The sequence below is a fragment of the Fusarium graminearum genome, chromosome 2 (genome assembly GCF_000240135.3).
Source record: "Fusarium graminearum PH-1 chromosome 2, whole genome shotgun sequence".
Lineage (NCBI taxonomy): Eukaryota > Fungi > Ascomycota > Sordariomycetes > Hypocreales > Nectriaceae > Fusarium > Fusarium graminearum.
In genome coordinates, this window is record NC_026475.1 from 131,633 (window position 1) to 157,965 (window position 26,333).

The window sequence follows — 26,333 nt, forward strand, 5'->3', positions numbered from 1 at the left end:
ATGCGAGTGCCCTTGGTATCATTCATGCAACTCGACCGCTCTCCCACCAATGTCACTCATCAGTGTTGCGAGTTGTGACTGACTGCTCCCTTCGCAGTTCACCATTCCATTCTTGTCGAGTCTTACATGTGCCCCGGCCGATATTTTATTGTCTTTGACTCAATTTTGTATCATTCCTTCGGATCAAGAGCTGCCGCGTACCTAAAATAAAAGCTAGCAACAGTAGCATGATCGACACGTATCCGTCTGGGCGAGATAGATTGATTCGTAGAGTTGCAGCTCGGTAGCTTTATCGAAAAGGCTGTCAAGCGGACAAATTGATCACTGCTCCTTTGAGGTGTTAGCGTGGTGGTGAGACATTGGTTTGGCTTTATGGGAACGAGTAAATAGGTGATAGCTCCGTACATGACGACTCTGTGGTATTGCGGGAGGAAGGCCAGGTTTTGCCAAATGATCGCGGGTTACCTGGGACGGTCCGGCCTGCATTGGTATGGATGCTGATGCTGGACGGTCAGTGCAAGGGTATGGTTCTTGGGACGTTGGAACGCTGGGGCCTGCCAGCCTCTCCCCACGTCGCCCTGTACAGAGTAGGTATTCACGGTGAATATGTACCTAATGTCAGAACTACTGCCGCCGTGCGGCAGAGCTGGAAGACCCGTTACAGTTCTTAACGGCATGGTCGGTGAACACGCACCTCTTTTCCAGAATTAAGTCTTTCAATCGATATCATATCGGTACACAGCATCGATTGTATGATGTCGCGTTTCAAGCCCTGGTTGAGCTAATCAAGGAGGGCTCACGACTGAGTGACACGATGCTCTTGTACAGGCAGTAATCAATCAAGGCAAGTTTGGTGCCGACATTTATCAATGTCATAAGGATAGGCGAGGGACTGCCGCACGGCTAACAAGCACTGGCTCCCGCCCTCTCACCGCTATGGATGGCATTGAGTGAGAAGCCGGCAACGAAATAGCCATATCTTTGTCAAAACATGTTGTGATATAATAAGGAGTATGAGGTCTTCTCACTAGTACTCGCAGTCCCATTGAGACTTGTTGATTCTCCTGTGATTACCTACCCCTGGTAATATCGGCAAACAAATCTGCGACCTTGAACGAAAATGCTTAATACAACGCAGCGCTTCCTTGAGTCGACACTGTCATGCAAAAACTCTCAAATCGGATTGTCTCGAAAGGGGAATACCTGTACATAAACCACGGTGTAGGTACGATCCTGGAAGCTACCCTGCATTGTCTGGAGTTCTAAAGATTGTATGGTTAGGATAAGTAGCCTGGCAATGGTGGCCAAGCTTGTTTTGGTGGCCTAAAGCATAGATGTGAGTTCAAAGGTCGGGAGAACATTGTATCCATGCCATCATAAGTTACCTGAGAACCTGGGTATGCCAAAAGGTCGGCTGTCGTCCACTCCGAAAGGGCTCGTTATTGCTGGATGATATCTGTCAGTATGATGCAGTGCGGTTCAACCCGCAACTCTCAATATAGCGCCGGACTTGATAGCCAAACGCACTGTGAATCCCCGCCTAAACACGAGGGCATCTGGCATCGACCAGCCAGTAGCACGTTCATTCGCTTACCACCCCTGCTTCGTCGCCCATGTGCCCTTAATGTCTTTTTCCCTTGCCCTTCTTGGGTCTGGCACCACTCCTTGACAGCCCCCCCTGGATGACGAGCATCCACACGACCAAAGACGACTCATGCAGGTCGACAGCACTCAACTCCATGCTCACTCATCGGCGCCATGTCATATTCGGCTCGGACCAGTCAGATACAAGAAGGCGCACAGTATGTTTTCAAACAAATCCAGAAGAACGGGTGCCTTGCGCTTTTCCACGCAGTAGATCGGGTCGTGGCACACAGCACACAAACAGAAGCTTTGGTTTGCATGCCTGATGACCAACCCCTCATGGCCCAAGACTGTTTCTTTTTCGTCTTATGCAACCTCCACATGGCTTAAAACTCTTCATGAGAGAAACACCGAGGGTCGAGTCAAAGAAACGAATTGGCATGTTAGTTTGCGTGTGTTTGCAGGTTTGGTCTTGACTTTGTACCATCAACGTAGTGCGGAGAAGATATCCTTGCACGTTCAAGTTGTGCTCCGCCGAAACCACCAGCCGTGATCTCGGACATCTTTGTCTGTTTCAGAGACATTTCGACTGTTGAGGGGTATTGAAAAACTAAAACTAAAACTAAAAGAAAGTTCAATGAAGACACACAGACAACGTGTTATGTCGTTGCTAGTAGTGAGAGGTTTGGTTAGCGTAGATGGCTGGCTGATAACAAGAGGGAGAATAGATAGAAAGGAACAAGTAAGCCTCTGTACAAATTAGCTGATGCATTAATTCTTATTACCGTCATGGTAGTATTTGCCATGACTGGCTACAACAGATAGGGTATTTTCTTCTTCTTCTTTTTTTCTTTAAAACGATCTCGTTCAATGATCACTGTGCCGGCTGCAAATAAGCGAGCGTTGTGGATGACATGACAGACTGTCTGACTGCTCATCCCGATTCCGGAGTGTACTGCCACAATGTAAATAATGATGCGATGCAGGCCGACAGGTCAAATCTCCCGACATGACAAGCCTGGGGTTCAACTCAGCTATTGGCCAGCTGGTCTGGTGACCGCACCGAATCTCGAAGATACTGGATCGTTATGTGTCTCTATCACCTGTGGCCCGTTGAGTGTCATGAACGCTCACTGTGGAGCAAGGCTCCGGTTCTCTGGAAACCGGAATGGATTTTTTTTTGGCGCTATCAGGGACGGTGCGTGTCCCAGTAAACCGCGATCAACCAATTAGAGTTTAAATCCCTCCTCTCATCTCTAGTCACATCCAAGGCACGGGAGCGGCGGCCTTTGAGGCTTATTTAGCTCTGGGCAATGAAAGTCTGTTTTGAAGGGCGTGTTTTGTGAAGAGCCTGCGCTTGCGGAGCTTCGATCAAGCCTGGGACACTCATGAGCTGAAAACTGATGCACTACTGATATGTTATAACCAACGGACTGGAGACAAAGCGCGAGACACGACTGTAGTGCAATTGCATCCTTCGACGCAACATCCTGACCATTAGCGTCATAGGTGGGATGGGCTAACAAGTCGCTTGCGTCAGGTTGCCATGATGGTCAGAGGGCCGAGAGGCTAAAACATTTTGTTAAGCACAGCTGGGGGATTGGACGTCTCGAAAACCGGAACCGGCCATGGACGCCAGCGTGGCCGGCCTGCTTGTTCGTACTTGAGCCGCCCACAGAGAAGGCTCATCCCGTCCCGTGTACTACACCTAAACGCTCCTCCATCATGCATTTCCCTTCCCCATTCGCCAATTGTGCGATATTGCTGATGATAACCTTGTCAAGCAATGCAAACCAGTAATGCACGATGTTACGCTTTTGCTTGCCCGCGCAGGATAATATGCATCTTCGATACGTGGAGGAGGACCGAAACCCACATTTTGGCGGTTGGTGGTTGGTAGGCTGTGCTTGTGGTGATGGAGACACGCAGCCTTTCCCATAACTGGGTTGTTGACCGCCAGACGAGAGAAGGAAGCTTTACGTTGGTCGCATTGGCTTTCGGCACTGACAATGTCGCAGGATGTTCAAAATGGTTAACTCGGCTAAATTTATGAACGTACGTGGACCGCCGACGGCCACTCTGCATGTAGTCACAGAGTTGAGGTGCATATCATCCTAACCGTATTGTGTCTGTCACCCATCAATCGGTCCATCGATGGTGGGTGAGGTGAGATAGGGACACTGGCCCATGTATTTATTCACTTGCCCTGGGAATAAATAAGTTTGCAATTCAATTGTCGGTAAGCAAGTGACAGGTTGCGCATTTGCAGCACGATTTGATTTGGCTGGTGCTAAGGTAATCTGACGCATTGGCTGTTTTCTAGTGGGCCTTGGTGGTTCCGTCTGACCATACGGGGCATGCGGCTTGCGGCTTCTAGGTGCGCGTCGGGCCGCAAGGGCTATCCCGTCTAAGGGAGGGAAGGGGTTTGGAGGGAGATAATTTTGGTCAACCCGCGTCAAGTCTGCTTCACGTGAAATGAGTCCGGGATTTTCTTGAACGGGTGGGAGGTGCAGCTCAGCAGTCCGTCACCCTGCCTGGGATACGACCCATCAATAATCAATTGCTGACCCTGGGCAAAGCTCGGTTACAACACGCCTCCTCCTCAGGGGGGCATTGCGTGTCCAACCTTGTCGTGCGCTCATCAAATTGTACCAGTTCCACTGTATGCCAGTCGCCCAGAGCTGATTTCCAGCCTACACCACCCAGCGTGGTGCGCTAGATCCTGGTGATATGGAGTGGTATAGCCGGGGTGTGCATTGACAGGAAGCATTTATCTAGGAGCAGACATTAGCATGTCCAGAATAGCTGCGTACGCGAACACGACCTATGCGTTGCGATGGGGCGGGCTGTTGTATCAGCGCCTTTGAATATGCATGTCTTCGCCCATCCAAAGAACAGGGGCAGAGTGTTGGTGTTGAGAGCCTACCTACTAATGTACCACCTGTCTACCAACCCCGAACTCTTAGCTCAGACGGGCGGAGCTGCTGGAGCCCCTGTCTACGACCATGACAGTATCGCGAACTGGCCTATCATATCACAGAATCTCCCGTGTTCGCCAATGAGAACAGGCCGCCTTTCAAACGTCTCTACAAAGATGGGAGAACCTGGTCAGACAACTGGAACGGTATTAGCAGCCACTGCAATCGAAACAAATGATCTTCAGGTGGTGGTTATGTATGTACCTCCTCACTTGATGACTGGGTACATGATATGTAAGAAAACCGCAGATGGCGATCTGAACCCCTCGGCGTTTCTGATCTTTCTACTCACATGACCAGGGTGAGCTGCAGTAACAGGGAGCATCGAAGTGGGCAGACCTTGACAAGTCATATTAGTAAAGATACACGCCTCGACGACAGGGCATGCCATAAATGGTGTCGGAATGACATCCGTGACAAAAAAAAAAAGAGCAAAACTTCACGATTAAATGAGCATATATGGTCGATCATCACTGTCACGTTCTTGATTATTGCTGGGTGCTTGTTCCTAAATAATAGGAGCAACCACCACGCGCCATGAATTTGGATGTGGCTAGTCGAAGCACAGTAGTGTGGCGCATGAAGTCAACTCAATGGAGCGGCCGATATTCCACCAGGTACTTTGAACCATCAAGGTAACGAGAAATTGAATTCATGGATGGACAGATTAAGCCAGGTCAGTAAAATTTGTAGGCGCGTGAAACAGGAGCTCAGTCAGGGTCAGGTAGGCAAGTGTGGGTTAGCAGGGAACATCGTGCCCGTAGTGAAAGTGACTAACAAATCAGGAAGGAACGTTTGATTTCCATGCCAATTGCTCTCTACCAATTGTTCATCGCATAACCCTATCAGTATGCCGCATTCTGCAAGGTAACCCAAATATTTCAACAAACATATTCCCGAGGTGTTCGAGTTCGTACTCTTGTAGTTGTATCTCTGTTTACAGATTCTTTGATCTCAATTCATCTTCTGCTTGTACTCCATCCTCGCCCTATTTGGTGAAGGGCCCTTCCCTAGGTCTGTCGGCCTTGGGCAAAAGTTGCTTTTGTTCTTCCCCCCTTTCCGGGCTTCTTTTCTTCGGCAATGGCAATGAGTAACCCCTTTCTCACAATGTCGCAGGTACATAGGAGGTACGCACATAAGAAATTCTACACTGTCATGAGTTATAGCGCCACCTGCAATTGGCTTATCAGCAATATGCAGGAGTCTTCAGGCTAGATCAATATGATCTACCAGCCAGAGCAGTGCCAGAATGCTGCCCCAAGACCAAGAAGCAGAAAATGCAGCTTGGGGGACATTGGCTTGTGGCCAACCATGTCGCTGAGCATTGGACGTGGTGATGTTATCTAGTGAGAACAATAAGGAATGCTACTTAGAAGTATCAATTTGGCAATTTTTATCATTGCTCAGTTGGCGCACGACCGTGTCAAGACATTGGTACATGCCGTACTTCAGCCAGAGCAAACGAACGGCTGATGCTGACCGGGCTTGCCACAGTCAGTCTTTCAGTACAACAAAAGCCCAACTAACAGGTGAGACACATCGTCTGCAGCACTGCATGGTATAAAGATCGGCAAGGGAGACCCAGCTGGATGCACAGACTGATATCAGGCTGTGATATTGCAGCATTGGCTATATGCATCTCAGCCAGCATCAACCACATCACACCGACACTTTCCGTTCTCCTACATCCAGTACAGTCCCAGCACTACTCACGGTAAATTGCCATTTCTACTCCCGAAAAATCCGGGGTTGGTGTCAAGATTGACATTAATAAGTGGTGGCTTGAACCACACCTCGCCCGTCTGTCATAACCTGGACTCCATCATGGGCCCACTTCGATTGGTCTGGCTCAGGCAAGGCCCGGTCCGCCAATCGCACACGTCGAGCTATGATCACGTGAGATAAAGCTCATGCGGAAGACCCCTGTGAATTCGGGTAGACTGCATGTCTCCCGCGATCAGTCCCAGTTTTGCTCGGGTGCCGTGGCTTTAATAGTCGGGCCGCCATACCTTAATAAGACAGGCGAGGTTACCGTGTCATGGATACGATTGTTGACTTGGGGGGGGTGGGCTGCTTGAGGTTGAAAAGGGAAAAAAAGCAAAGCAAAAAAAAAAAACGAAAAAGGGGGAAAAAAGGTTGCGCAGTCAATCATTCCTTCATTCTTTTAATTGGGTGCGACACACCCCAAATCTATCGCTGCTGGGCCGCAAAAAGCAATGTGCATGCAGAATGGACTTTGAGATGGCGAGGATGGCAGAAGAAGAAAAGGAAAACAAGAAAATGAGTGTAAGGGTCAACGGCTGTTGCAGCTGCATTCATCCATCAAAGCATGCCACGTCGCAATTTTACGGCGCGGCACGGTCGCTGGCCACCTTGCGCCATCCCGGGCTGCATGTCATCCCCTACGCCGCCAACTTCAAGGGTGTAATGTTGCACTGTACTGTACTGTATCGCCTCTGTGGTACAGTGCGAACATGCAGGGGTACACGAGCCGATGCCTGCGTTTCCTATTCCAATATTGGAAGAGAACCCGCAGCCAGCCAGCCCCTTATCCCCCTAGACTAGTTGGCAGAGGATCATGTCAATTGCATCAAGCCAAGTTTTATTCACAACTTGGCCTCAATCAGTCAATCTAATCTGATGATGAACCCAAAGCGTCAGAACAAGATGTTGTTGATCCGTCCAACGCTCGGCTCGAATCCGCATCGCACAGCTTCATTCGTAACAAATGACACCGCACAAAAGCAAGACCAACGATGCATCCAGGTACACTCTAGCACCACGAGACCTCGCCTACATGCACGGTAACCTGCAGGCTGAAGAGTGCGCGTTGGCTTTGCTGTCATTTATTGTATGATGAGATGAACCCCTTGTGCGAAAACACGCCCCAAAACCATGCTTGCTTTGTTGAGTGCACCTCACGTTGCCTTTTGCGACGCAGTGTTCTTGCTCCATCTAAGCATTTACTGCATAGGCACGCACGCTTGCGACACAGTTACTGCACTGATAGTACAATTGGAGCCAACATAGACGAAAAACCATATCTGTCGCCGGCACCGGATGGGAAACGGTGCCGCGAGCGTGTAGTAGCTGAGATTACGAACATCAAATGCCGTGACATGATCAGGTTAACGAGATGGACAACAAGTCCCCCACGTCAAAGATGATTCACCCCTCAATGGCCATTCCATGAGTTGGAGAATTTGTCATGATTCTCTGTGGGTTTCTTTGCTCGCCCACTTGCTTTACAGTCGCTTGCCTGCGTTGACAACAGGAGACCCATGTCGTCTATAACAGCGGACATGTCTACCTGACACGCAAAGCAAGGGCATAGAGACATGGTTATGCATTTTGGTAGACCCAAGAGGCACCAACATTTATGGAGTTTTTATAATCCCTTCCAGGTTCAACGATCAGCGCTGACCATGGTCAAATCCATGGTCAAACCCCTCCCTTTCTTCTCTTCAGACTTGCACACATGAAGCTTCAATGCAAACTGCCTACATAGTAAGAACAACTGCTCCACGGATGCGGCTACCTGGCCCGCATTTACACGCGTACTGTTTTAATTGCTGGCCCGTCCCTATATTCCGCGCACCGCCAATCGTTGGCAGATCGCCGCAGGACTACAGGTTATCCGCAATTTGATCTGGATCTGGACCTGGACCAGCCGTCTTTGGATTGACTGATTCATTCACTCATTCTCTCAAGTTGGACATGCCCGGGGCGACAACGTTTGCTATGTCGCATTCATGAATGTAATCCAAACCACAGATCCCTAATCTACCCTAGCGTGTCGGGTTGGCAATCCGACGACTGATAGAAGCATTGCAGTGCTTAGACAGGGGCACCAAAAGCACTACTCTACGTCTACTTACCTACGTTGGTCTAGAGCACTGTAGCCGCCCCTAGTCCAGCTTTCGGAGACTTCAAATGCGGGGTCCCTTTCGTTGTCGACATTCGATCGCGGAGATATCTTCATAAGTCTGCGGCACGAGGTAACTGCCCGAAAACTCCCCGGTCCATTCTGTATAAAATGACCAAACCGGACAAGGAACGGATGTTTGTCTAACAAGACAGCCGCCGGATTTTACTACTCTGTGAAACCCTATCCCGGACTCTCAGCAAACACGTTTGTCGTATGAGACGCTACCCGTTTCTCTTCTTGTACAACCTGTCCTCCGTTGCATCTGGCACCAGTAACGACCCTGTCACCATGACCGACCTAGTATCTGAAAACCAGGCTTACTTTGGGTATGTCAATATCTTTGGCGAGCAGTTTATTGCGGCCATGCAGACGAGCATCAGCCAATTATTCTGTTTGACGCTAGCACACGACGGACGACGTGGGTGTTATCCGTCCTGTGCTGCGCGGTTCAAAGCAGTTAATCGCTAATGCAGTGCAATCACAGAAAGATCGCCAACGAGTACGACCAACGCAACGCAGATGCGATCGTGCAGTTAGAGCGCAATATTCAGGACATGATCCCATTTGTTGGCATCAAGCAAGATGGCAGATTACTAGACTACGCATGCGGTACTGGCATGTTGTCAAGGGTGAGCGGTTCTGTTCAAGGGGGCAAGTGTGACTATGTCAAGTCAAAACTGACGTTGTATCTATAGGTGTTGGCACAGCATACTAGTGAGGCTATCGGCATCGACCTGTCCAAGGATATGGTTGGTGTGTATAATGCTCAGGCTCAGAACCAAGTCAGTGACACCCTCCCATAAAGAGTGCAAGGCCATTGGCCGGCTGCTAGAGTCTCCAGGCATAATGAACTGTCCTAACAAGATGCAGGGCTCTTCTCGACAAGCCTTCCAGGGCAACTTGGCGGATCCTACAGACCCCTCTCCTGCAGCCTTTACAGACGCCAAGTTCTTTGACTTCGACGTTGCAGGTGTAGGGCTCGGATTCCATCACTTCGACAAACCTGATCTGGCGTCCAAGAGATTGACTGAGCGTCTCAGACCCGGGGGCGTTCTTTTCATCATCGATTTTGTAGCCCACAAGATAGATCCAAAGGACGCTGAGAAACGCGGTATCGCCCACCATGGCTTTTCAGAGGAACAAATTAGGAAGATGTTTGAGGACGCTGGCCTTACCGACTTTGCCTACCAAGAACTCCCAGAGCCTATTACATTCAAAGACCCGATGGGACATGGCCATAACCATGGACACAGACACAGACATGGTGGAAGTCACACTGCCAGTAAACACGAGCATGGAGGAGGCCACCATGATGGAAAGGGCCATTCCATGACCATACAAGCGTTTATTGCTAGGGCATCAAAACCCTAATGTATTGATAGTCATATTCTTGTTATTCAGATGTACCTGGGATTGTAAATTCCAGCGATATAACAGGTCGGACATAACCTCCTACTATCCTAATGGCATGGTTCCTACCTAGACTAGGTAGTTCATGAGCAACTCAGCCGTCAGGCTGTTACTCATCTCGGCCGATTCATCAAAGCAATTGCTCTCGATGCGTTTATGGTAGCTGAGCATTGTGCCTTATACTACAATCTATGCAAGTAGTGTCATGCGGTTCTCAATGAAACCATATCTTTGTGAAGGCCAGCCAGTGCCTTGAGTAATGACGTGCTATGTCGTGTGCATAGAAGCACATTATCTTCGGGCACTGGAATGAATATCTACACTTGATCTAAATCATAAATCTAATTGCAATCTAAAAACGGGTTCACCCATCTGGGTATTTGGCACTACTTCATACTTTAGACACTACTAGTCCGGTAGATATAACCCAACTTTTGCGCTGCTGTCTGATAAACCACAGACCTATTCAATGTCTGAATAACCTCAACCTTGAGCATCCCCTTCACACCCTTATATCAGCTGGACCGTCCCGTCCCGCTCTTACAGCCAACCGGTAAAAGTGTGTTGACGATATGGCGTGCGGGCGCATTCTTCGTCCGGTGACAGTCAACATGCTTTACCATCAAGGGATACTGCGAACTAAGCTTGGCGTATTGCTCTATAGACTTGGAGTACGCTACGCGAAATTAACCATGACGTCTTTGAGCTGATGGGTTCGAGAAGGGAGGCACTGGCTCGTCCGGTGCGGCGCGATCCCGTGTCTGGCCCACAGAGAGGGATATCATGTGCGCGCCGCCCTGTTCAGCCTCATCCGTGCTTCCAGAGCGTCCATACATGGGGTGGGCTGAGTCGTGCGACGAGGCGTTGTGCTTTTTGTAGCATTTCGTTACACGCCCTTCTTCACTAAGAGGTATTCGGATTAAGATTGTCCAACTAGGGTGAAACACTTTCGATTGTGAAGGCGGTGACACCGGACGGAGGTTAAGTCATTTCCGTCGAAAATACCAGCGTAAAGAAGGTCTCGCCCACTCGGGGCCTGGAGTTGTCTGTGCGAGGTCAGCTTCGATTCTTGAAACATTTGCTGTTGGTGTAATGGCAGGTGTAATGTCAGTTTTCGGTCTGATTATCGGGAGATTATGTATTGCCAACTCTGGACTAGGGTGACATGGCCCAACTGTTGGTGCGATATGGGGTACATGTTTATTAAATAACTAATTCTATTGTTTAATAAATCATCAAGTGGAATGAGCCGAGAGATTTGGAATGGGTACTGGCTAGTTGTCTTGGCCGTCAAGTTCAACAACAAAGGCGCCGCCCAGCAAGAGCGCTGGTTCTTCGATCCTGTGATGTTCGTAACTTGAGCAGCATTAGCATCCGCATATGTGAAATGACCACCATGTTGTAACTTACCTCAGAGTCCCGACACCGCCTGCTTCCAGTAAAAAGGTTGGACCTTCTCGCAAAGCGTAACCAGCCCATCTCATGGCAAAAGCACGAAGAATGTGTCCATGAGCAACAAGTAAGACGTCGCCACAATGATCGCTTCCTTGGTCCATGACTGGCTTGTGCCATTTATCCCGAATCTCTTCTATCAATTGATCGAGTCTCCTGCTGACATCATGAGGGCTCCTGGTAGCAATGTCAGGTTGACAGGATCCTCGACGAGAGGGAAGAAGTGGTATAGGGTAGTTGGATTGGTTTCGCACTTACTCTCCACCTGGACAACCATCTTTCCAAATGTCCCAGGACCCCTTGATCCCCTGCTCGGCTCTGATCTTGCGAATCTCTGGAGATGTAATGCCTTCGTAGTCGCCATAGTCCCATTCTCGGATATAGTCTGTTACTTCAACCTCGGCCTCACACTGCAGACCAGTCCCATCAGGGGTGTCGCCGTGTGGTGTCCAGGGTAGCGGACGGCTCAGCCCAAGGTTGAGCAGCTCAAATGTGCGTTGAGCACGCTTTCGGGGTGAGACATAGCTGCGATGTATGTCAGCCTGGTCATGGACAGAGTAATAATGTTGAAGATGAGGGACAGGTGATAATAGCCACGTGGGATATCGATAGTTGCTGTAGAATGCTTGAGCAGGACATGCCATTCACTGCATGGTAGTGCGACACCTGCAGCTGGATACCTGCACGAAATGACAGAGGAGTAGGAAGTGCGACTCACATATGAGCGATCTTCTTGGGAGCAATGAGACGGTCTGGGCCGACAAGAGCCTTCCCTGTTGCCTTCACACGTTTCTCGCCATTGGCAGTAAGAGGAATGTCAGTCACACCAGTATGACGACCATCAAGCGACCACTCCGTCTCGCCATGGCGAATGAGGAAAACGCGGGGGGTTGACATGGTTCAATGCTTAGTGAAAAGAAGTAAATGAACTTTGCAGAACCTGGCTGCCAGGGAAGAGATGAAAAATCCCTCTAAAACGTGCGAGAACGTCTGTAGTTGAGTTAGCACTATTCTTCAAATGGTGAATTAAAAGATGACCTGATCTGAATACGGCCTATGAAGGTGGGGTTGTACAGAGCCTTAGAAATTGATGTTGACGAAGCAGCGAAGAGCGACTTCTTATTGTCCACAAGTGAAAAGTATATCGATAAGAGAGTAGTGTATACAAAGAAGCCTTGGGAAAATATACAAAAAGCACAGGGAGGAGGGAAAATGGATTATCTCGAAACTTGCTTTGGTGTTGCGATGGACAGATTACGTTTGAGTGACAAACCCCGCCATCAGCCAGGTAAGATCTTATGAGGAGGGGCAAGTCGCTTTCAGTCTGCCCCCATTGATGTTCTTTCAACGTATCCAGGTACTTACTAAGGGGATTACTAATGACCAGGTAAGTTAGAGAGATCTCGAATTAGAATGTGAATAAGGATTGTGCGTTGTCTGGCGGCTAGATATTAACAGTGGTTGAAGGTACGAGGTGGCTGTGATTGAGGATAAGTATCAGTCGGGATTGTATTCTGAGACCATTGTTGGAAACGAAACACAGTCAGAAGCCATTAACCTATGTAAAATTACAAGATAAATAAGCACTTATAGCACGTACACAATCACCAAAAGTCAAGGAGTAGATTACTTTCTGTGATGATTAAGGAAGCTTGTAAGTGAGTACTCATTCAGTCAGTTGTTAAGTTTGTACCTACCCCAAACCGTTAAGCTTCCAGTTCTTTGCATCCTCTACCTTCCTAGGCACTTGGATTGTCCTCTCGAACTAGAGTGAAAACTTCCCACCGAGATCTCAACGACGACAGTCTTACCAATTATTACCAATATCCCTTCCCTCCCTGTACCCATTGACACGCTTTTAGCCGTGACATCAGCGGACTCCCCCGCGATGCCCCTCCTCCCCACTCTAACTTCAGCTGCAGCCTGCTTAGTCAGAATCATCACCAATCCGCTAAAGATCCACTCGGTGGTCGCCCCCATCCATCTCCGCGATGCCGATAATTCTTCTCCCGTAGCTCGGCACCGGTCCGCCTCCGAGTTTCTTCAAGATCCGCCGTCGCCGACTACTCCGATTGAGCTTCAGGTTCTCTCATATCGAGATCGTTATCTCCACAGCCGCTACCACAGTCGAAACTAGACCCAGCAGGTTCAACCGTTTCAACAACGACTTTGGCGTTGTCACATCAACAGCGTAGAAAGCCATCAAAGCAGGTCTGGCGAGAGTATTAGTGATACCATTAACCGAAATACACCAAACAACCTCCCCTTGGAAACAAAATGGCTGTGCACAAGTGGACACGGCAGGAAAAGTTCAAGCGTGGCGTCTGGGCCGTTGCTTTTGCAGCGTGCATCTTTGCTGGAACTATTACAGGCGCACAGCTCAAGACGGATAACGAGAAGAAGGAGGTAGGGAGTTGACCTACAATCCTCTGAGAAACCTGCCACTGACAATTGTGACAGGCCATTCAAGAATTTCGGGCAACGTCGCCCAACGAGCAAATCGCTGCTCTGCTATCTCAACGAAAGTCTTTAGTTTCACAAAAGGCAGTTCTTCAAAGGAAAATCGATGCCTTCGATATCCGCGTCAAAGAGCGCGAGGCTGAAAAGGCAAGGAGAGATAGCGAGTCATCATAGCGACTGCTTTGGAGTTCATGCTGTTATACTATCACATTGTAACTTTTACGAACATTGCATTAGAGCCTGATACAGGGATTGGCGTTATTTAGTGGACAAAAGGAATTGGATGACTGGACCGGGAATAGTCTTAACAGAGGTGCGAAAAGATATTTAAGAACAAATGAACGAGTCAAGCACTCAGCCAACGTAAAGACAATGTCAAAATTTGCACTTTATGATTGAGGGCTACTTGTCATGCTCTTCCCTAGGCATAACTGGCCATGCCATATCCCTCATATCCGTGTTGATTCGTTAATTCATCCCATGCCATGCCCATGGTAGCGACATACTTCTGCGTACGTAGTAACTCTCATCCGTTTGCCAGTTTCCTTACTCCATAACGCCTTCGGCAGAAGGCAGAGGAATGGCGCGATATAGAAGAACAAGAGCAGAATGAGACTCGCCGCCACCGGCAAGAGTGTCGATCTTCTCAGCTTCAACTTCTGTTACCTTCTCGTCGTTGAACCACCACCACTTGCCATCCTCCTCACCCTTCTTACCAGTCTTGGGGTCAACGGGGGCAGCCTTTTTGACATAAGAAGTGTAGTGACCACTGTCGGCGCTGGCACCTTGATGTGTTATGACACCGCGGAGCTCATAAAGACCAGACTGGTTGGCGCCATCGTCGTTGCGCAAGTCGGGGTTGATGAGTGCATTCAGCTCCTTCTTGGCCGCAAGGATGGAGGCGTTCCTTTCAGCCTCAATGTCGGCATCCGTCTTGTATGTCTCACCCTCCTCACCCATAACAGTGTCTCCATCAGCCGACTTACCCTCCTGCTTCTTCTCGGCCTCCTTCTTCTCCTTCTCGGTAGGAAGACCAGCACCGCCGGGGATATCGCCAACGTCCTGGTCGTGGGTCTTCTTACGACGCTTGCGAGCACGCTCAATATCCTCCTCATCCTTGCGAATCTCACGAACCTTGTCGCGCACAGGAACCAGAGCGCTCTTCAGCTCATCGGAACAGAACTCAACAATATCGAGCTCCTTTGGGAAAGTAACTTTTCGCATAATCTTGGCTTTCTTCTGCGTCTCTCTTTTCCAGAAGAAGCGCACAAAATGCACAGTCAAGTATTTGGGAGCACGGGAGATCTTGGAGGTTCTGGTGTAAAGAGCATCGCGATCTAGAACCTCAGACTTCTTCTCGAACTTTTCCTCCAGTGCTGCAAGAATTCCGTCTCGGAGATGGTTTGTTGAGCTATCGATGTGACAGTTGAGTTTGGAAAAGCCTTCTGTGGCGATGACGGGCTTCTCGCCACCAGTGGAGGCCTGCTCCTCATCGCACTTCAGTACGGAAGTAAATTCACCCGACATGTACTTCTCCACGAAGGATTTCCCGGACGAGTCTTCACTGCCAGTGATTCGTAGCTTCTGGTTAAGTTGCTGCACGATCTGAGACCAAGCCTCCTCTGCATCCTGCTGAGCGTAGCCTTGTCCTGTCTTGGACTTTTCCGCAAATTGAGGGAACACGGCTCGCAGAGCACCCAGGAAGGTCAAGGGGGGGAAGGGTTCCTGTGTTGTTCCCATCTTCTTGTACAGATTTGAAAGCTGAGATGCGATGTCCATGTTAGAGCCTGCCATCATGAAGTTGTTGCTGCTGCTGCCACTCGCAGGGCTGTACTTGGCTAGGGCATCTTGGAGCTCAGGGATCAATCGCAGGGTTTGGAGGGTGGAGTTGAGGTAGCATGTGTTTCCGAGGTTGACAAGACCAGCGGGAGTCGCACCAATTTGTTGAGCTTGCTCAGCTTCCGTCATGTCCTCGACAAACTTGATGGCCTCTTTCGGTCGGACAAGCTCACCACCACCAGCACTCGGGGTACCCATCATCATAATAACTTGGCCGGGCTTCAAGCCCAGCTTGCTCATATCGGCATCATCCTTGAGCTGGCCACCCTTGATGAGGATCTTTTGGCGTTCGGGCTCCACATTGGTCAAGCTGAACATTTGGAGCTTGAAGTCTTCGCCGGTAGAGCTGGGATCGATTTCGACATCGTGCTTTTTCCCCTGGTGTTTCACCACGACTACTGGAGGTAAGAAAGTGTTTTCGAAGCAACGCGGCGGAAAAATGACTGACCTGAAATGGAAGACATGGTTGTGGTTAACCGAAGCTCGAAGGTTCGACGTGGGGTGCTGGGAGATTAAGGAATTGTGGAAAAAAGATGCTGTCTATTCAGCCTCTTTCTTAAAATCCCAAGATCTAGAGACGAAGAAAGAAAGAGAAGAATGAAGAGGAATAAGTCAAGAATGCATCCCCGTGAAGATAGGTGTTGTTTGCAAGAGACAAGACGTAGAAGATGCTAGAGATGCGTCACCGAGTGGTACCTGGAGGAAGGCGAATTGTTAGTGGGGAAAGCGGTGTAGTTTCCGCGGGGCCTAGAGAGTCGAGGGTGTGGCTGTGAAATGAAAGACTCAAGCCACAAAGAGCTCTTTGAGGTTCAAAGCTCTTCAGCGTTCAAGGTTCCCCCATTCATCACGGCCCCACCCAACGACACGGAGACGTCAGACGCCTCATTAACAACTGCGCCTCAAGTTGCTGAAGCTCCAACCTCCAACGTCAACGTCGACTGACCCCGCCGAGCTCCGTGTTCTCCATCAACACCTCGATACGTGCCTCTGCCATTTGTTTTAAAACGTCTTAGGACGTGCTTCGAGCCATGGTACATACAACCTCATTGCCATTTCACGAACCTGACCGCAAGCTGACAGCTAACCTCTCCGCTTAGTCTCAATCCCTCCGACCTTACCTGCAATGCGTACGCAGCAGCTTGACCGCTGCGCTCACGCTTTCCAACTTCGCTTCTCAAACCGCTGAGCGACACAATGTCCCCGAGATTGAGGCACAGACATCACCCGAAGTCCTCCTCCAGCCCTTGACTATTGCGCGAAACGAGAACGAGCGTGTCTTGATCGAGCCCAGCATCAACTCTGTTCGTATCAGCATCAAGATCAAGCAGGCCGACGAAATTGAGCACATACTGGTACATAAGTTTACAAGATTCTTAACGCAACGTGCCGAGTCGTTCTTTATCTTGCGAAGGAAACCGATCAAGGTCAGTCACTGATCATAACATGCCATTATTGACCTACCCCTGACTGACTGATGTAGGGCTATGACATCTCGTTCCTGATAACAAACTTCCATACCGAGGAAATGTTGAAGCATAAGCTTGTCGACTTTATCATCCAGTTTATGGAGGAAGTTGACAAGGAAATCTCCGAGATGAAGCTATTTGTGAGTATCAGACCGCAATGTGCAATTGCAACCAGTAGATGCTAACCTATCCTTAGTTGAACGCTCGAGCGCGATTCGTGGCTGAGTCTTTTCTTACACCCGTAAGAACCAACCTCAATGATACTGTTGGACGATACTAACTGTTAATAGTTTGACTAGACCCTCAGCTGGTATGAGGCTTGGAGTTCTCTCTTGAGAGTACCGGTTGTTGCAATGCTATTTTGACCAAGCAAAATTATGACAGTACTGGCGTGCAGAGGCTCCGATAAACGAGCTTCATGCTTTGGAGAGAAGGGAGGCTTAAGATAACGACATTGCCTAGATATAAACTTTACCGACCAAATCGAATTGAAATGCGAATCTTTCTGAAAGCCAACCTTTCTCTATTTGACAATGGTCTGCATAAGCGGGCACCAGTACAGGTATTGATGGGTCCGGGAGTTGTAGCTCTGTGGGTGAAACCCTCTGTTCAGCATGGCTGCCTATTGATATAATTCCTCAATTGAGAAGACAAAATAATGTTATGATTACTTGCTGTCGGGAATAGGCCCTCCTTGATTCTCACCTTAGCTCCACCTTGGACTGGGCAGCAATCGCCTGTCATTCATGACCATATTATTGTCATCAGAAGCATAACTATATTTATTGTTTCCACCTTTATTGGTTCGTCCCTGGTCACTGTTGAACTTGATGGCCATGGCGGATAATGAATCACTGTCAATGACCTGCAAGGAACAGGTATATGAATGCCCCTTGACGATTATTCAACGGCTCCCTTTCTAACACTGCTGCCAACCGTCTGGCACTGCCATAGAAACACGAAAGAGGTACTTCATTATTGTCCCCGGAAAACAATAATTCGCTCACCTCGCACCTCTGTTTCTTCGTGTATGCTCCTTTCTCCCGTCTCGCACCTGTCAATCCCTCCATATCTTCCAACACCGGCCTTTCTGCGTTCTCCTAGAAGCTTCACAACTATCTACCTAGGTGAATGCATGCTCCTCTCGGACATTCCTCTCGACCTTGAGCTTCTGTCTCCCTTATTCTACCTGTTACTTTTGCTTTCACCAAGATCTCTCTTGACTATTCACTCTTCCTCAAGCCTGCAATCTTCACAGCTCGTGACCATCAAGAATTTCGAGCAGCGAAGTGAGTATTCAAGTGTGCAGCGACGCTCGCCTGTTTAATTCTCTCTACTTTTTTCCTTCTCGATTTTCACACCCAGGCATTGCCGCCTCTTTCTTTTTTATTCCACTCCATAAACCTTTGCTTTTAACATCCTGCATCACCGCGCTAACACTTCGGCGCACTACAGATCCTTGAAGCCAAACGCTTATTTCTTTCAGCTACTCTTCGGCATTTCGATCTCGTTTTCTCTCTCACACATTTTCATCCTCGTTTACTCTCCGTTTACAACTCTAATCTTCGTGGTGTTTGTGATCACGCGAAGCAACATCAAACGTTTGATCTCCTCCTTATTGTTTACACCCCACAAACACCGTAGGCGTTGAACTCCAAGCGCTCCGTTTGACTTTCAACTTGAACACTGGTGAACGGTTTACTCTAAATATCAAGTACAAAAACACAGTTGCGATTCGCCGATTGTCAGCTGTCTCGTATTGAAAGTTTACAGGCTATCTTTCTACGTGGTAAGTTTCTTTTACCCAGCCATAGCGCGATATGGCCTTTACGAAAGTGATTTCTTAAGCACCTTTCTAGCATTTGATGAACAATAGCTTGGTCAATGATGATACTTTACTGACAATATGTTTATTCTTAGCCCCACGACTCCAACATGTCGTATCACACCGACCGGTTTCCGGGTCAGTCTAATGCCCAGCAACCTCAGACGGCTCAAGGAAACGGTGCCTTCCAGCATCCGGGACCTCTCTCTTCCAACCCACCTTTCGGGGTCCCTTCTTTCCAACCCCTGTCTGACCGACCTCAGAACACTGCTGGCTGCCACAGCCCCGAGTCTGCTTCGTATGCGAACTCGAACTCGTGGATGCCTTCAGCTCACCAGGCTCTCAACAACGCCCTCCAAGCAAGTGGGTTTGGTGATATGCAGAACGGCATGGAAACAATGAGCCCGCTTCCCTCAAACGGTAATCCTGTGCCTAGTATTATTGAACCACCTGTTGCACCCCCAAACAGCCCTATACAGGATGCCCCTGGTGTCGTCATTCCCTTTTTGCCCATCAACACTGGTGCTCTGGCCCCTTAGATGGGAGGCCAAGCTCAAGGTGCTAGCAATAACATGGCCAATGGGGTTGTCAATGGTGCAGCCAACGGACATGTCCCATCCGCTGCCAACACGCAGTATTTCATCGCCAATGGTACTTCTCAGCCGGTAGCAAATCGCTTTCCTCAAGGAACGGTTATCGTCACGAACGGCGATAGTCAAGCTCTTGGCAGCTCTGGCATTGCCAACCGACTCCCTCACGGAGCTCAACTTTATGTAAGTCCCAGGCTATCTCTTAGGGTTTTATGATCAGAAATGTCTTGGTCTTATGAAAACCTCTCATAAACATGACTAACTTTTGGGGATTGTAGCCCAGCCGACCCGTTCATAACATGAATGCTCTCAGTGTCGAACCGTCTGGTCTGATCTCTCCACCACACGGCCACCATTCTCAGCCTGGAAGCCATCACTCTACTAGATCGGATTCTGTTGGAGTTGCTCAGCATTTTTACACTCCTGTTCCACCCGCGCAGAACCCAAACATGGCTGGGCTCCCCCAGAGTGTCTCCTTCCATGCTGGCGTTTCCATGATGAGTCCCACGAACACTCCTCACCATTTCAGCGGCGAGCGCATGAGTGACTCGCTGTCTACTCCCGGCACCACCCATCATCTCACCGAGCCACGCAACTATGCGCCCCGAACAGCTGGTCAGCCAGTTGACAGTTTGCCCCCTCCCCGATTCAACTTGGACTTGCAGACAATCTCCAGCGCTTGTCCTACCTCACCCCGGGACCCATTTGGTAGCCCTGAGCGTGCTGAGCCTAGTGCATTGATCCCCTTCCCTAATATGCCTCCTCCTGCCATGCAGCAAGCCATGCTTACTGCTGCAATGGCAGTACCGTTCACCGGTAACAAATCTCAGAAGCTACACGAGCTGACTGGTACCTACTCTGGCCTTCCCACATTGGAAACAGCTATGAGTCCTGCTTTCTTCCCATTTATGAGCGGTCCTGGATCTGCCAAGCCATCTACAGCTGGAGTTGTTCGTCTCAAGAACGTAAGTCTTCCACATCTTCCTAGTACCGATCGTGTCCTGACACTTTTAGATACCATTTTCCACAAAGCGCTCTGAAATTGTTGCCTTCATTGGCCGCAACAGTCGGATGTTGAGTGATGGCGAGGAGCCCATCCACATCATCATGGACCGAGCTACGTCCAAGACTATGGATGCCTTTGTCGAGTTCATGACCATGGAGGACGCTATGCGCTGTGCCGAAAAGCACCACCAGTACACCCAAACTGGCCGTATCAGTCGTCTTGGTGAACGTCCTGTTGAGGTTGAGTTGTCGAGCCAAGCTGCTCTCATGCAGGAACTTTTCCCTCTTGCTCGTGGCGTATTCTGGGACGGTGCTAACCCTCAATTCCTCCCCATCAATAACACAGAGCCTTGGGAAAACTTCAAGGGTTTCATCTTCCCTGAAGAGATGGTTATGCTTGTCAAACATGTGGAAGTTCCTCACCGATCTCCCTTCTCAAAAGAATGTCCCCAACGCCCCTATGAGTGCCTCATCAGCACCCTGCGCAAGTTTCCTTGGTACGCCTCAGACCATATTACTATCGCTCAACGGGGTGCCATGTACAAGGCTACCATTAAGCTTCTTCGCTTGCTTACCCGATCGGTCTCAGGGCAGGATGACCCAGTTAACCTCACCAACCAGCTCTTCCAGCGTGTCATCCGGACTGCAATGGAGTGCAAAGGCTTCACCATTCTCCAGAAGGACAACATTGCATTCATGGCCCAGATGGCCCCCGCGGAGCAGCAGCGCCGTCATGGACAGCCCATGAATCCCACCTCTTGGGTTCACCAGTACGCCATCGCGCGCAAGCCGGGTATTCCTCTCGATATTGTCGACTGGTACATCCGCCTGATTCGTGAGCAGACGACCCGTGACGTCCTCATCCGTCCTATTCATGAGCGTACCTCAATTCAAGAGACACTCAAGGACACCGATGAATACTGGGGCTACTTCTACCATGAGGTCAACTATGCTCAGGGACCTCAGTTCGACGGAATGACTCTGGGAAAGTGTGCCTTCCTCGAACTTTCTGCTATCGAGCGAATTCTCGGTCGTGCTCTCGGCTATAACTGAGTGATGAACAACAGTTGATGCGCTTTTACTTATCAGACTTGCTCTCGTTTCTTTTTCTTTTTTTTATATCTTTCATTTCGGAGTTTTCTTCTCATCTCGGAATTTCACTGCATCCGTCAAGCCAGTGACAGAAACGTTTGGCGTTTTTTTCTTTCTCTATCAGATCCAGGACCTCACGAGCAAAGGTGTCGAGGTATCTCAAAGCACTACCTACCTACTAACCTACTTCATCATCCGCTCGGATTCAGGACTCAGCATTTTGTCAACTGGCTAACCGGGAACAAGGCTAGAGAGCCAAGGGAGGTGGTAGGAGGGGGGAGGAAGAAGTTGCGGCGTACTTATACAATGAAGTTGGTATCGGGACGAGAATGCAGTACTGGGGGACACTGGCATGCATTGATGGTTTGTTTGGGCTCGTTGCTTGTATTTTCTGATCGTTCTGCTTGCTATATGGAAAGATCACAGAAATTGATTTGGGAATTTGAGATACCCTATCTCGGTATGCAAGTGATGTGTGTGTGCTTTTGCTGATTGCCGTGTATTATGTCAGATATCACGTATGATGTATATGTACGATCTGGCTCGACGCGAGCTGACAGAAGCTGGTGGGGGGGTGTGCATAACGATTAATTAATTAATCTTTCAACACTAAAATGAATGCCAGGGTCCAATTGTTCTCCATTACAGGCTCCTTACTGGCAGATGCTCTCTAGTGCTGGAATTCAGGTGAATCAACCCCTAGAAGTGACCTTGTCCCATGGATGTATGTGAGTTTAATTATTACCCAATCAAAGATTGCACCAAACGCTGTAACGGCAATCATCTCCACTTGCCGAACAGCTCAGGTACCGTCCGTCCCGTCCTCGAACGCACTGAGCGGAAGTGAGGCTAGAATTGCACCTACAAACCTACTCCGTACGGATACTGTCTCCCTTAATAACAAGGTACCACCTACCACCTACCACCTACCACTTACCTCCTACAGAGTACACGTTTGTTCATTCTGTTTATCCATAAGTACCACCTAGACTACCTTGTCAGACAACGCGCTTCGTTTCTCAAAAACTCAATCTATCAAAACGAGTTTCATTCTCCCGTGTTTGTTTACTGTACTGAACAACGCTTCCCGTTACCGTTTCGCTTAGCTCCTGCACCAAAGCAATCCCCTTCAAGACCCACGTCAGACAAGACTCGTCAAGTCAAGTTCAGAAACAAATATCTGGCGATCCCTCGCATCGCGTTATCCTCACTATCCTCTTGAAACCAGTTATCTGGCAATTGAACCACGCCCGCAATCATGTCTGCTGAGCAAGATAAAACTGCTGCTGCCACCGCCCCTGCAGAAGCCCCTGCAGCTCCTGCCGTCGTTGAGCCTACCGCAGAGACAACCACAGAGACAACCGCAGAGGTCCGCGACGAGAAGCCTGCTCAAGCTGGTTCCTCTGCTCCCGAGACCTCTCTAGCTAAACTTGATGGCCGTCTCAATGACATCTGCAGCAAAGCACAGCACAAGGAGATGTGGGGAGTGCAACTTTCTAGCATCAACCACATCCCTACAATGGTGGTTCTCCAAAAGTTCCTTAGAGCTAACAACGATGACCCTGTTGCTGCTGAGAAGCAGCTCACTCAGGCTCTCCAGTGGCGCAAGAAGATGAACCCTACCGCGTTGGTCACTCAGACCTTTGACAAGAGCAAGTTCAACGATCTTGGCTTTGTCACTGCGCACAATGGAGAGAACAACAAGGAGACCATCATCACGTGGAATATCTACGGTGCCGTCAAGGACAAAAAGGCCACCTTTGGCAATGTTGAGGAGTAAGTGTCTGTTCGGTACCCAGATAAAGGTCTTACTAACAGTGTGTCAGATTCATCAAGTGGCGCGCCGCCATCATGGAGATAAGTGTTCAGAAGCTCAAGCTGGACCAGGTCACTGAGCCCATTCCTGAAGGAGGCGAGGACCCTTATCAAATGATCCAGGTTCATGACTACCTCAATGTCAGCTTTTTCCGCGTGGATCCTGCTGTCAAGGCTGCCAGCAAAGAGACAATTTCCGTCTTCTCCATGGCCTACCCAGAGCTACTTTCTCACAAGTACTTTGTCAATGTTCCTGCCATCATGGGATGGATGTTTGGCGCCATGAAGCTCTTCCTTGCCCCTGCTACTCTTCGCAAATTCCACCCCATGACTTCTGGCACCACACTGTCTACAGAGCTGAAGAGCATTACCTCTTCTTTACCTAAGGAATACGGTGGCCTTGGACCCAGTGTCAAGGAAGGTCAAACCGTTTTGTTGGCTGAGACCGGCGAGACTGACGCAACTTCTCCCAAATCTGCTGCGAACGAGACCACTCCCATTCCTGTTGCTGATGACGCTAGCCCTGCTGTCGGAAATGCTCCCGTCACTACCGAACCAGCTCCCTCTGCTCAGAGCGCCATCATTGCCGAGCCTGTAGCCACTCCTGAGCCAGCTACTACTGCGCCAGCTCCTAGTGATGTGGAGGCAGTTCCTGCCCCAATTCCCGCTCCTGTTGAGGCAGCCAAGGAGGAGACTGCTGAGAAGGCCGTTGAGCAAGCCGGCGAGAAGCCTATTGAAGAGGCTCTCGAGAAACTGACTGTTGGCCCAGCTGATGAGGTTGAGAAGAAAGAAGCGCCTGCTGCCACCGTCGAAGGGGAGAAGAAGGAGAACACCTCTTAAGTGATAATGCCCAGAAAAGCAGAAGAACAAGACACCAGAGTGGAAGACATTAAGTAACCATGGGATTTGATACCACAAACAATACCCCCCTTAAGTTGCTGCAAGTGAGCTTGTTAGGTGGAGTGTTGCTCTAGAGCTATTGTATTCTAGAATATATTCGCAAATGAGATGTTGACTCCGTTCCCGATGAGCATGCCCCAATGTATTGCTATTGCATGGTGATACCCTAGGGTGCATTTGAGTGTGTCGAGATTTTCCAGCACTTTGCAATACGAGATTTGCCGGAGATCTCGGCACTAATTGCTCTTAACGTTATCTTGAGTGTATCAGCGGTATGCTAGATAAATGGCTGATAATTGGTGGTGGTAATCCATGATGTGATGTTGATGCTATCAAGTGGCTCAAACCCCAAAGCCGGATATAATCCTGACTATGCTACAAACTAGACTAACATACCGTAATCTTTGCTGGTAAACATGACATGATTAATAATGCAACTACTACACAGAGCGAAGATCTTGTCAGTTTCACGATGGCAGAATGCGTTGTACAAAAATGAAGTAGCACCAACAATGTTGTGGTAGGAGGATACAGCCCTATTTTGCCTAGTGATATTCCCATCAAATCATACGCAATCAGTGCGTCGTGGACGTTGCGTTTGCTGAAAGTAACAGCCTACCCACCGCCGGAGTTTTGCATGCCTCTGGGACGCAAAAAGGTAAAAATAAAGTAAACTTCTGCCCGCTCGGAGAGGTAGCTGCGGCGCAGACGGAAGCTGATCTGTATCCGAGATACCGACACGCTCGGCGGTATCTTCGCCGATAGGTATGATGGGTATTCAGGTCGGAAAAATCACAATGAGGCATCAGAATTCATTGCAAGGAGTAGGTGGACCATACCGAATACACTGGAGTTGTTAATATGGACGATTGTCATGGTTGCGCTGGAGTTGCAGGGGACCGGAGCCCGGATTAGATCCCGTGACTTGGTGATCCTCGAGTTACATACCCAGGCACCTGTCACAGACGGACCTGGGACTACTGACGTTAGATCAGTCTCTATAGTTGAATCGGTGCGTAAATATCCAGAAGCATAGAAATGTATAGATTCAGCGTTATCGTTCATGTTGCTGCAAAAGAGTGTCATCCAACGATAGAGAGGATCACCGCAAAGCAATAAGCCCAGCCACGGTCGTCATGATACAAAATATGCTTCAAAGGTTGCTCTATATTTTCAATAAAACTGAATTATTGGAGAACTTGCACAAACAACCGCAGGTTCTTAATCCCGTCTTCCTAGTGGGTAGTTGGTTGTTTGGCAGTCCGTGAGAGCCTCAGTACCCGCCCTTTTCGGAGGTAACTCGCGCTCTGGCCCCTGAGCAATGCAACGTCACTCACGAGAAACTTGCAGAATTCTAGACTTTTTGTTTTGGGAACGGGCATAATTACTCTTGATGGACATCGAGTATTGCTTCTTTGTTAAATAGTCAAGTCTGTGCTGGCAAATACGACTTAGAGCTCTCTAGTAGCCGAGCGGTTGGTGAACGAGGCTATCTTGGGCAATGCAACCAGCGAAACTGTAAACTCATCGAACGATATATTGTATCCATATTGTAGTGCCCTTTCTACTGGATCTATGTGATAAAACTTCTTCTAGCTCTTGTTCCGAAATGCAGTGATATCTGAGTCAGATATCGTCAAGGCGCCAGGTGGCAAAGCAAGCACGAGGCAAAAGACATTCGAGAGGGGACCTGTAACTCGAACAATGTAGAGTTTGAATAAGTGGAATCGCATTTTGAATATTGCCATGAGAACAGATGCAATTTTTCCAACACCATGAATGGTTTTGCGAACAGATTGCATTTATTGTGGCCAAAGCAATGTTGCGCATCTCGTCTCAGGCGGTCCATATGGTTTCGGTCTAGGAAACTCGCGTTTACCTACCTTGCCTTACCTCGAAAATCAGCCAGCCGGCCAGCCATGCTCATCCTCGCATCCAATTGTCGATTGTACTCCTCCCTGCCTCAGCTCAGCTCAGCCTAGGTAGGCC

The 26,333-nt window shown here is 49.1% G+C and overlaps 10 protein-coding genes across 10 annotated transcripts; 7 read left to right on the forward strand and 3 right to left on the reverse strand.

Moving 5' to 3' along the window:
• Nucleotides 1–4,453: 4,453 nt before the first annotated feature.
• Nucleotides 4,454–4,955, forward strand: FGSG_13267 (uncharacterized protein; the record flags this gene model as incomplete). Its single annotated transcript, XM_011321473.1, has 3 exons — nt 4,454–4,758; nt 4,812–4,863; nt 4,944–4,955. The coding sequence occupies 3 exons, from the start codon at nt 4,454–4,456 to the stop codon at nt 4,953–4,955; spliced, it is 369 nt and encodes a 122-aa protein (XP_011319775.1).
• Nucleotides 4,956–6,791: 1,836 nt separating this feature from the next.
• FGSG_13268 (uncharacterized protein) lies at nt 6,792–7,127 on the forward strand (the record flags this gene model as incomplete). The annotated part of the gene is made up of 1 exon (XM_011321474.1): nt 6,792–7,127. One exon carries the CDS (start codon nt 6,792–6,794, stop codon nt 7,125–7,127), a length of 336 nt encoding a protein of 111 aa, XP_011319776.1.
• Nucleotides 7,128–8,778: 1,651 nt separating this feature from the next.
• Nucleotides 8,779–9,861, forward strand: FGSG_08923 (uncharacterized protein; the record flags this gene model as incomplete). The annotated part of the gene is made up of 4 exons (XM_011321475.1): nt 8,779–8,816; nt 8,975–9,119; nt 9,186–9,272; nt 9,361–9,861. 4 exons carry the CDS (start codon nt 8,779–8,781, stop codon nt 9,859–9,861), a joined length of 771 nt encoding a protein of 256 aa, XP_011319777.1.
• Nucleotides 9,862–11,061: 1,200 nt separating this feature from the next.
• FGSG_08922 (uncharacterized protein) lies at nt 11,062–12,313 on the reverse strand. The gene is made up of 4 exons (XM_011321476.1): nt 12,071–12,313; nt 11,611–11,877; nt 11,311–11,529; nt 11,062–11,256 (listed from the first exon to the last, which is right to left on the reverse strand). Exons 1-4 carry the CDS (start codon nt 12,247–12,249, stop codon nt 11,175–11,177), a joined length of 747 nt encoding a protein of 248 aa, XP_011319778.1. The 5' UTR covers nt 12,250–12,313; the 3' UTR covers nt 11,062–11,174.
• Nucleotides 12,314–13,629: 1,316 nt separating this feature from the next.
• FGSG_08921 (uncharacterized protein) lies at nt 13,630–13,986 on the forward strand (the record flags this gene model as incomplete). The annotated part of the gene is made up of 2 exons (XM_011321477.1): nt 13,630–13,758; nt 13,813–13,986. The coding sequence occupies 2 exons, from the start codon at nt 13,630–13,632 to the stop codon at nt 13,984–13,986; spliced, it is 303 nt and encodes a 100-aa protein (XP_011319779.1).
• A 372-nt stretch (nt 13,987–14,358) lies between these two features.
• On the reverse strand, nt 14,359–16,115 carry FGSG_08920 (ubiquitin carboxyl-terminal hydrolase 6; the record flags this gene model as incomplete). The annotated part of the gene is made up of 2 exons (XM_011321478.1): nt 14,359–16,046; nt 16,100–16,115. 2 exons carry the CDS (start codon nt 16,113–16,115, stop codon nt 14,359–14,361), a joined length of 1,704 nt encoding a protein of 567 aa, XP_011319780.1.
• Nucleotides 16,116–16,679: 564 nt separating this feature from the next.
• Nucleotides 16,680–17,416, forward strand: FGSG_08919 (ARP2/3 complex 20 kDa subunit; the record flags this gene model as incomplete). Its single annotated transcript, XM_011321479.1, has 5 exons — nt 16,680–16,682; nt 16,749–17,075; nt 17,132–17,257; nt 17,314–17,358; nt 17,408–17,416. The coding sequence occupies 5 exons, from the start codon at nt 16,680–16,682 to the stop codon at nt 17,414–17,416; spliced, it is 510 nt and encodes a 169-aa protein (XP_011319781.1).
• A 2,098-nt stretch (nt 17,417–19,514) lies between these two features.
• On the forward strand, nt 19,515–21,590 carry FGSG_08918 (uncharacterized protein; the record flags this gene model as incomplete). The annotated part of the gene is made up of 3 exons (XM_011321480.1): nt 19,515–19,715; nt 19,811–20,497; nt 20,547–21,590. 3 exons carry the CDS (start codon nt 19,515–19,517, stop codon nt 21,588–21,590), a joined length of 1,932 nt encoding a protein of 643 aa, XP_011319782.1.
• A 1,297-nt stretch (nt 21,591–22,887) lies between these two features.
• On the forward strand, nt 22,888–24,284 carry FGSG_08917 (uncharacterized protein; the record flags this gene model as incomplete). The annotated part of the gene is made up of 2 exons (XM_011321481.1): nt 22,888–23,405; nt 23,456–24,284. 2 exons carry the CDS (start codon nt 22,888–22,890, stop codon nt 24,282–24,284), a joined length of 1,347 nt encoding a protein of 448 aa, XP_011319783.1.
• Nucleotides 24,285–24,726: 442 nt separating this feature from the next.
• Nucleotides 24,727–25,409, reverse strand: FGSG_13269 (uncharacterized protein; the record flags this gene model as incomplete). Its single annotated transcript, XM_011321482.1, is given in 4 exon segments — nt 24,727–24,731; nt 24,741–24,880; nt 24,964–25,097; nt 25,293–25,409. Coding segments are annotated over 4 exon segments (396 nt in total).
• Between the last annotated feature and the right edge of the window lie 924 nt (nt 25,410–26,333).